The sequence below is a fragment of the Dendrobates tinctorius genome, unplaced genomic scaffold (assembly GCF_039654945.1).
Source record: "Dendrobates tinctorius isolate UK_male_01 unplaced genomic scaffold, ASM3965494v1 ptg000174l, whole genome shotgun sequence".
NCBI classification, from domain to species: Eukaryota; Metazoa; Chordata; class Amphibia; order Anura; family Dendrobatidae; genus Dendrobates; species Dendrobates tinctorius.
The window spans coordinates 16829-27500 of record NW_027361841.1 but is presented as its reverse complement, the minus strand read 5'-3'; the positions used below and the strand labels follow the sequence as shown (position 1 = coordinate 27500).

At 43.0% G+C, this 10672-nt stretch overlaps 1 protein-coding gene across 1 annotated transcript in view; it reads right to left on the bottom strand.

Moving 5' to 3' along the window:
- CDC123 (cell division cycle 123) overlaps positions 1-10446 on the bottom strand; it is a 159517-nt gene extending 149071 nt beyond the window's left edge. The window contains exon 1 of the mRNA XM_073551253.1: positions 10030-10446. Coding sequence (XP_073407354.1) covers positions 10030-10103 — 74 coding nt within the window. The 5' untranslated portion in view covers positions 10104-10446. The remainder of the gene's footprint in view (positions 1-10029) is intronic.
- Between the last annotated feature and the right edge of the window lie 226 nt (positions 10447-10672).

Genomic DNA, 10672 nt, shown 5'->3' with positions numbered 1-10672 from the left:
AGGTTGCTAAGCGAGAGAACTGGGCATATAATGAGAAAACAAAACGATGGATTCGTCCCAAAGAATTTAGCCCTGTGTCAGAGAAGCAGGAACCACCACCATATCCTGCCCCAGCCCGTATAACAACCCCACCTGCAGCACCGGTTATATCACTGCCCACCGGACTGTGCCCTGATGTACAATCACCATTACCTAGCAATGGCGATCTAGGATGGACTTGTAATAATTGTGGTCAACAAAATCCAGACTGGAGAGAGACGTGTCTAGCCTGTGGAGCACCCCGTTACCATCACCCTAGCAGATTAGCCCCCGTTAGGACCCAAACACGCCCTTTCAGGGAAACAGATGAACAGGGTGTTACCCGCACCAGACAGATTCAGACTACCCATTATACTCCATGGTCCGCTCCAGAATGTATGGCATTATTGTCTAATGCTCCAGATCCCACTACCTTTCCTATGGGGTTTGCCCGGTACATAAGACAAGTACTGACTGTACACAGAGGGACCTGGTTGGATGGGGAAGACTTATGCAGATTAAAACTACCAATAACTACCCAAGGGGAGTTTTCACAGATTGTTGGACCAAATAGACCCGCTGATAATGATCAAGAAGGTAATCCTCGAACTCAGGCTTCGAGAGAGCCCTTTTTAACTGCCCTTGACAATTTTATGCAGACGAAGCAGAGACAGAGAGGTAACATGACAGCCATACCGCAGAAACCGGGACAGTCAGTGACCGATTTCTTTCGGATATTGGAAACGGCGTTCCAAGATAAGGGTCTTGATACAAATAATGAGGGGGTATCACGACTATTGGCAAAAGCCTTTATGGAAGGGTTGCTCAAAGAAATACGAGATCCCCTGAAAATAAGCACCCCTGATTGGAGATCAGTACCTGATGTCCATGGATTAAGACAAAAAGCTATGGGCATTGAATTAGATTTGCAGGAAAGGAAGAATGCACCACCGGCCAAAACAAGAGTAGCGGTGACCCAATTTGACAACCAAGGACATCGAATCAATGAGGTTAGGAGGAGAACTTTTACATGCCATTACTGTAAAAAGCCAGGTCATTTCCAGAGAGATTGCCGTAAACGAAAAGCGGATAGAGAATCTCAGCCTAGGAGGGAGGAACCTACTAACTGACTAGGTGCAGTTAGAATTGCAACTTGATTCTAGGGAACCAGTAGTTAAAATCAAAGTAAATGGAAAAAAGGTACCCTTTCTAGTAGATACCGGAGCAACCTCTTCAGTGGTTAATGACAAAGTAATAACTCCAGATCTCCTTTCAGAAAACTCGACCTTTGTTTCAGGATTTAGTGGACAATCTAGCTTAATCCCTTTTAGCAAACCTCTGCCAGTTAAAGTAGGACCTAAAATGTTTCTGAATAAATTTTTGTTTGTCAAAAAAGCACCAATTTGCCTATTGGGAGTAGATGTACTAAAGAAACTGCAGGCAGATATCAAATTTACTGAAGATGGTACAGTACACCCTACCATTCCAGATGAGGAAGGGGATGCTATTGAGGCTTGCATGATAATTCAAGCTCTCGAGTCACAAAATCATGATGACACCACATCACAACCATGGGACTCTGCCCTAGACGAATTACCTGATACCTTATGGGCAAAAGGGAATGCGGATATTGGCTTACTTCCCGTATCCCCAGTTGTGGTAGAGGTGCCCGCAGACACAAGATTGCCACAGCTGCGGCAGTACCCTATCAGTGCCCAACAAGAGGCTGCTATTGAGGCACAAGACACTGATCTTGTAAACAATGGAGCATTGGTGTCAATTAAATCACAAGCTAATACGCCATTGTTTCCTGTCAAAAAGAAAGGAGGACCAGGTGATGCCCCGAAATATCGCATGGTACATGATCTGAGAGAGATAAATAAGGTCCTTGTTCCTTTGACACCAGTAGTACCTAACCCACACACGCTATTGGCAAAAATCCCTAGTCAATCGAAATGTTTTTCAGTGATTGATTTGTCAAACGCATTTTTCTCAGTGCCCCTCCACAAAAGCTGTTGGCATCTGTTCGCTTTTACATTTAAGGGCAAACAATATGCCTGGACCAGACTGCCACAGGGCATGCAGCATTCACCCACATTGTACACGCAGGCATTACAGTCTGTGTTGGCCGGCTGGCCACACCCACCTGATATTGTGCTCTTACAATATGTGGATGACCTGTTGCTTTGTGCACCTGATGAGGCTAAAGGCCCTTTTACATTTAGCGATGCACCAGCGATCCAACCAGCGATCCGACCCGGTCAGGATCGCTGGTGCATCGCTAAATGATCGCTAGTGAGCTTTCATACAGAAAGATCTCACAGCGATGCAGCAGCGATGCAGCGCACGATACTTACCTTTCACACACAGCGATCCTGCGTCCTCCCGCCCGCCTCCACGCGTCGCTGGACGTCACAGCAGGAAGCCCAGCAGGAAGCACCCGACGAGAAATGGAGCCGGACATTCTCGCGCGATCAGCGATGAGCAGCGGGGGAGCCGGTCGCTGGTAAGTATCACACATAGCGATATCGCTAGCAATATCGCTATAACGTCACAAAACCAGTGACGTTTTAGCGATATTGCTAGCGATATTGCTTAGTGTAAAACCCCCTTAACTGTAGAATCCATACACTTTCACTACTGATGTTTTTATCAGACAATGGATGTAAGGTCAACAGAGAAAAGTTTTGCCAACCAAAAGTCGTATTCTTAGGACATTGTCTATCACACGGTACCCGACACTTAACCAATGACAGAATTACAATTGTACAACAAATGAAGGAACCGACAACCCACAAGCAGTTGAGAGCATTTTTGGGTTTAGTTTCGTCTTGCCGCCAATGGGTCATACATGCTAGTGAACACATGCAGCCACTGTATGATTGCATCAACACAATACCTTTTCAACTGACTGACATTGCACGAGACTCATTCTAGTATCTGAAGAAGGCCATAGTGTCAGCCCCAGCATTAGGTATACCTAACTATGATATACCCTTTCAACTGATGGCCGCTGAAATTAGAGGGCATGCTACTGGCATTTTGACACAGAAACATGACAAAAAGAATAGACCCCTTGCATACTATTCTGCCAAACTAGACTCAGTAGCACAGGGAACACCATCCTGTGTTAGAGCAGTCTCTGCAATCGCATTGCTACTTGACAAAGTTTCTGATATTGTACTGGATAACCCACTAACTGTCTGTACCACACATGATATATACGGTATCCTGAATCAGGTTTCTGCTAAACATATTTCTATGGCAAGACAACTCAGATTGCAATGTGCCTTGCTTATGCCTCCTAATGTTACGTTTACTAAAACTCAGAATCTGAATCTGGCTACAATGTTGCCAATTGCAGATTCTGAAAGGGGGGATATAGATGAGAACACATTATCGCTTTCTTTTGAGCCCCCACACGAGGTTGAACATGATTGCATAGAACTGATGCAGCAAGAAGTTGTTGGCTTGCCCAATGTCACAGACACACCATTGTCAAATCCAGACTTTATATTTTTTGTGGATGGCAGCAGATATGCCGATGAAAGTGGAAAATTCCACACAGGATATGCGGTAGTGTCACCACATGAGACTATTGTAGCAAAGACACTTCCACCCCACATGTCCGCACAAGAGGCTGAGCTGACAGCTCTGAATGAGGCATTAAAACTTTCCAAAGGACAAACAGCAAATATCTACACTGACTCAAGATATGCCTTTGGGATAGTACATGATTTTGGGGTTTTGTGGCGCACAAGGGGTTTCATGACAGCAGCAGGAACACCCATAAAACATGCCACACTGATCAGAGACATCCTCGAGAATGTGGCCCAGACACAGGGGGTGGCCATTATGAGGGTGCCAGCACACACCAGAAAAGACAACATGGAAGCAAAAGGCAACGAGAAAGCAGACCAGGCGGCGAAGCAAGCTGCCTTGGGGACTCCAGAAAAAGTAAACATAGTGCACAAGGATGCATCAGAATTGTTTACAGACTTACAAAGGTTCCAAGAAGACTCCGCTCAGACGGACAAGGAAACTTGGGAAAAGATGGGAGCTGAGAAGACGAACGGAATGTGGAAGAAAGATCAGAAGTACTGCTTGCCTAGGGTTTTGTACCCAAGGATGGCAGAAGCAGTTCACCTTCCAACTCACATGTCCGCCAATGGAATGACACGCCTAGTCACGAAGGTTTGGATTGCTCCTGGGTTTGGGAAGGTGGTGCAGCTACACTGTACCTCCTGTCCCATATGCCTAGCACACAATCCCGGACAGGTAGTGAAAACTCCACGGAAACACAGTCCTAGGCCGTTATATCCCTTCCAGAGACTACAGATCGACTACATTCAACTCCCCAGAAGTGGACCATATGAATATGTTCTGGTGTGTGTTGACATGTTCTCTGGATGGCCAGAGGCCTACCCGGTGAAAACGGCTACAGCTCGAGCCACTGCAAAGAAACTAGTGATGGAACTAGTACCACGATTCGGTGTTCCTGAAACAATTGAATCAGACAGAGGCACACATTTCACTGCTGAGGTAATGCAAAATGTAATGCAAATGATAGGTGTAGAACAAACATTTCATACACCCTATCACCCACAGAGTTCAGGGAAGGTAGAAAGAATGAATGGGACACTAAAATTAAAAATACAGAAAACCATGGAACAGACCCATAGACCATGGCCAGAGTGTCTTCCGTTAGCATTATTCTCAGTAAGGTACACACCCACGGGGAAAACTAAACTGTCACCCTTCGAGATATTGTTTGGAAGACCACCAAACACAGGGTTGTACTACCCACAGGTCTTAACACTCAATGTGGATAATTTGACAAGTTATGTAATCCAGTTGCAAAAGCATTTAACTCAAATGCATTCTCTAGTTTTCTCTTCCATTCCAGATCCAGATAGTGTGGAAGGAACTCACTGTCTACAACCCGGTGATTACGTATATGTCAAGAAACACTCCAGAAAGACCCTTGAACCCCGATATCAAGGACCTTACCAAGTACTCCTAACAACGCCTACTTCTGTTAAGTTGGAAGGAAGACCAACCTGGATCCACGCATCGCATTGCAAACTAGCCACAGGAATTAACAAAGCATAAGAGTGCATAATGTTTTGGTTTTGTTTTGTTGCATTATCTGTAATAATGGTAGCTGCGTGGGACAGTCTAAATTCTCCAATGTCCTTGAATAATAAGTTTATACAACATCATAAAAAATTACTGAATGATTGGTCAAATGACACTCAGTCTCCAGCAGATTGCTGGATCTGCACACATTCACCAGTATCAGCCACCAGTATTCCGTTCCTTGTTATTCCTGTGCCACCCAAGGAATTATTTCCTGGACCAGTTGTTCTGATACACTTGCTAATAATGCCACAAATAATGTGAAGTTATGGAACACAACGGTTGGTATACCCATTGTGGGATGGGTAGGATATCCCTGGTGGCAAGGTAACCTTTCAGGAAGTAGTACTCACCTTCAATATCTGGCATATAAGGGGGGGGGCTTGGGTACCTAGGAATAGAACCCGGTTAACCTACTTGGGACAAGTTCCAACGTATGGTTTACAAGTTAGCTTTAATGTAACTTCCCATTCTACTGATGCCTTCAAACCAATGTTGCTAGAAAGAAAGTTACATAATATGTCATGGGAGTACTCCAATTTATTTCCCCAGTGCACTAACGAAACTTGTATTAATATTCCTGGTAATATGCCTTGTAACGAGTCCTCGGAATATAAGAAGGGAACCTCCCCTTGTGGAAACCCTGATGCAGGTTATTGTAGTCCTTTAGGACAATTTTCACCTTGGTGCATGCTCCAGAATGCATCTGCGTTCATAGATTTAGTTCATAGACTAGTACTACAACATTCAGCCCTATGGGACCTACCTAGTGACATGTACTGGGTATGTGGAGACAATGCATATAAATGGTTGCCAGTAGGGGTAAAAGGTGCTTGTACTCTGGGTCGTTTGACTCCAGCTACCTTTGTTATTCCGAATGACCAGTTGAGTACTCAGTGCATACCTAAACACAAGTTGTACAAAAGAGCACCTATCAATACACCTCGCCTCTCTGGAAGACCACACATAGTGCAGATGAGTGTGGCCAATAAAATTGTTAGCTCTATTTTTATCTACCCTATGATCACTCAAATGTGGGATAAATTAGTTAGAGCTACAGATTATTTAGATGACCAAATATGGGATATATTGGATATACTGAACACCACTGTTGCTGTTCAAAATCAGCTTATCATAGTCACTAATCAGCATACCATAGTATTAGATTATTTAACTGCAGCACAAGGAGGTATGTGTCAAGTCATCGGACCCGCTTGCTGTCATTATATACAGTTGTGGCCAAAAGTATTGACACCTCTGCAATTCTGTCAGATAATACTCAGTTTCTTCCTGAAAATGATTGCAAACACAAATTCTTTGGTATTATTATCTTCATTTAATTTGTCTTAAATGAAAAAACACAAAAGAGAATTAAGCAAAAAGCAAAACATTGATCATTTCACACAAAACTCCAAAAATGGGCCAGACAAAAGTATTGGCACCGGCACCCTCAGCCTAATACTTGGTTGCACAACCTTTAGCCAAACTAACTGCGACCATCCGCTTCCGGTAACCATCAATGAATTTCTTACAATGCTCTTCTGGAATTTTAGACCATTCTTCTTTGGCAAACTGCTCCAGGTCCCTGATATTTGAAGGGTGCCTTCTCCAAACTGCCATTTTTAGATCTCTCCACAGGTGTTCTATGGGATTCAGGTCTGGACTCATTGCTGGCCACCTTAGAAGTCTCCAGTGCTTTCTCTCAAACCATTTTCTAGTGCTTTTTGAAGTGTTTTGGGTCATTGTCCTGCTGGAAGATCCATGACCTCTGAGGGAGACCCATCTTTCTCACACTGGGCCCTACATTATGCTGCAAAATTTGTTGATAGTCTTGTGACTTCATAATGCCATGCACACGGTCAAGCAGTCCAGTGTCAGAGGCAGCAAAGCAACCCCAAAACATCAGGGTACCTCCGCCATGTTTGACTGTAGGGACCGTGTTCTTTTCTTTGAATGCCTCTTTTTTTCTCCTGTAAACTCCATGTTGATGCCTTTGCCCAAAAAGCTCTACTTTTGTCTCATCTGACCAGAGAACATTCTTCCAAAACATTTTAGGCTTTTTCAGGTAAGTTTTGGCAAACTCCAGCCAGGCTTTTTTATGTCTCGGGGTAAGAAGTGGGGTCTTCCTGGGTCTCCTGCCATACAGTCCCTTTTCATTCAGATGCCGACGGATAGTACGGGTTGACACTGGTGTACCCTCGGACTGCAGGGCAGCTTGAACTTGTTTGGATGTTAGTCGAGGTTCTTTATCCAACATCCGCACAATCTTGCGTTGAAATCTCTTGTCAATTTTTCTTTTCTGTCCACATCTAGGGAGGTTAGCCACAGTGCCATGGGCTTTAAACTTCTTGATGACACTGCGCACGGTAGACACAAGAACATTCAGGTCTTTGGAGATGGACTTGTAGCCTTGAGATTGCTCATGCTTCCTCACAATTTGGTTTCTCAATTCCTCAGACAGTTTTTTGGTCTTCTTTCTTTTCTCCATGCTCAATGTGGTACACACAAGGACACAGGACAGAGGTTGAGTCAACTTTAATCCATGTCAACTGGCTGCAAGTGTAATTTAGTTATTGCCAACACCTGTTAGGTGCCACAGGTAAGTTACAGGTGCTGTTAATTACACAAATTAGAGAAGCATCACATGATTTTTCGAACAGTGCCAATACTTTTGTCCACCCTCTTTTTTATGTTTGGTGTGGAATTATATCCAATTTGTCTTTAGGACAATTCTTTTTGTGTTTTTTCATTTAAGACAAATTAAATGAAGATAATAATACCAAAGAATTTGTGTTTGCAATCATTTTCAGGAAGAAACTGAGTATTATCTGACAGAATTGCAGGGGTGTCAATACTTTTGGCCACGACTGTAGATCCTGACAAAACTTTAAGATTAAAACTAAAATTAGAGGATGTTCAAAGACTCAGAGATCAGTATGATAAAGACAATGATCGCAATAAAGATAGTTGGTGGTCAGATACCTTCTCCTTTTTGAATCCAGCCAATTGGTTTAAAGGTATAGGGGGTTGGATAGCTGGAATTATATTAAGCTTACTACGTATCTTTGTTTGTCTTTTCGTAATATATGTATTTTTAAAATTCGTTTTTTGGTGTTTAACTGTGTGTAAGAAAAGATACAGAAACAGATGAGAAAGATGAATTAATAACAGAACCCTTACCAAAGTTGATAATTGTTTCCTTTAAGTCTTAGGTTGACATCTCATTTCTGACATGAAGGAGCGTACTCTTGTGATGACAGACGTGGCCTTAGTAACTGGGGGATGGAGAGGGTAAAAGAAGATATCTGTCTCCCTCGGGCAACCCGTCGGCCTGGGATAGTACCTGGTGAATAGGACACTATCAGCTGTCATTACAGGAGCCACAGCTGGCATGTCACTCTCCGCAAGGAGAAACCTTACTTCTTAGACCCTAGTCCAGAGCCTCTCACCTTGCCAAATCAGATCTCATACTTTGCACTGACGAGAGCCAACAGCTCGAAACACCGTGTCTGCAAATTGAGATTCTGATTTGGCTTGTATCCTAAGTCATACTACAAGACTCGTTAAAGGGTTGATTGTGACTTGTAGGATCGCTACTACCAATAGGTGGAGCTGTAGAGTAAAAGTCCTCTTTCTTTCTGAAGAGGCAATTTGCATACAGGATCCAGTGTTCCAGATTGTGAAGAATGAAGATGTCAAAGGGGGGACTGATAGGAACTGAAGGAGTTAAATTGAGTTCTGTCTATGTTGTATTTTCTTGTTTAGACTCATCTTACCTGTTCCCTTGAGAACTAAAACCAGATAACAGATGAATTCCTGTTTTTCAGCCTACGTGGCTTCCTCTGTCTTGTTGAAACCAGTTGTGAAATTGTTTTATACTACGCATGTCTGTAAATGTTTAACTTCTTTGCTATAAAGAATGGAAACCTAACTGATAAGCCAGAGGCGTCTCAGCAGGCTTCCCGAGTTGTACAATACAGCGTAAGTCTGTGTTATTCTTCTCGACGGAGCAATCAATTAGAGACATATGGTGTCTCACACCCAAGAACATCGGTCCTTCAGGTGAAACAGGTACTCTGAGGGATCCCGACAATATATATACACACACATCTCGTACTCTGTATACTGAGTGCTGCTGTATTCTTCGTATATATGCACATACAATGAGGTATATATATATATACATATACACACATCTCGTACTCTGTATACTGAGTGCTGCTGTATTCTTTGTATATATATGCACATACAATGAGGTATATATATATATATATATATATATATACACACACACACACACACATCTCGTACTCTGTATACTGAGTGCTGCTGTATTCTTTGTATATATATGCACATACAATGAGGTATATATATATATATACACACACACACATCTCGTACTCTGTATACTGAGTGCTGCTGTATTCTTTGTATATATATGCACATACAATGAGGTATATATATATATATATATATATATATATACACACACACATCTCGTACTCTGTATACTGAGTGCTGCTGTATTCTTTGTATATATATGCACATACAATGAGGTATATATATATATATATATATACACACACACACATCTCGTACTCTGTATACTGAGTGCTGCTGTATTCTTTGCATATATATGCACATACAATGAGGTATATATATATATATATATATATATATACACACACACACATCTCGTACTCTGTATACTGAGTGCTGCTGTATTCTTCGTATATATATGCACATACAATGAGGTATATATATATATACACACACATCTCGTACTATGTATACTGAGTGCTGCTGTATTCTTTGTATATATACTGTGCGCAGCTGTATTCTTTGTATATATACTATGTGCAGCTTCCTCACCTCCTGATGCTGAGTCTCTTGAACCTGGGATACCACACTGAGAACTGACAGTTCACCACTTGCTCCTTCTTCATGCTGGAAGCAGCAGGACAGGAAGTGTCCTTCCCCAATTATCTTCCGGGGAAACCAATACTTTGGTGATGTGTCGTTCGTGAACGATCCGATACAAAGAGCCGGCTCCCTGCTGTGAACGAAATGAGCCGGCTCTGCAGGGTGAATGAGCCGGGTTTTTTTTTTCTGGCGCCTGGAAGCAGTGAATCCTGACTGTGACTCATCTGGGGGGAGGAGCGGTCAAGAGAGGAGGAGATGTGGATAAATGCACGTGAGTTAACCCTTCAGTCCCAAATATATCCTGCCAGTTCCTCCATGGCATATATAGTGTGTGACTGTGTAAGAGGAGGGACGCAGCACATTGTCATCATCATCATCTGCAATGACCTGTGCGTTACCTTTAGTCCCAAATAAAGCTCCACTTTCCTGCCCCCTCCTCCCTGGCGTAGACATACAGTATATGGTGTGTAGGAGGAGAGGCTCCGCACATTGTTTGGTATATCATCATCTCATGGTGTTAGGCCGGGTTCACATTGCGTTTATGGCCCTGCGTTCAACGGGATCGTTACATAGCGGCACTAACGCTGTAACG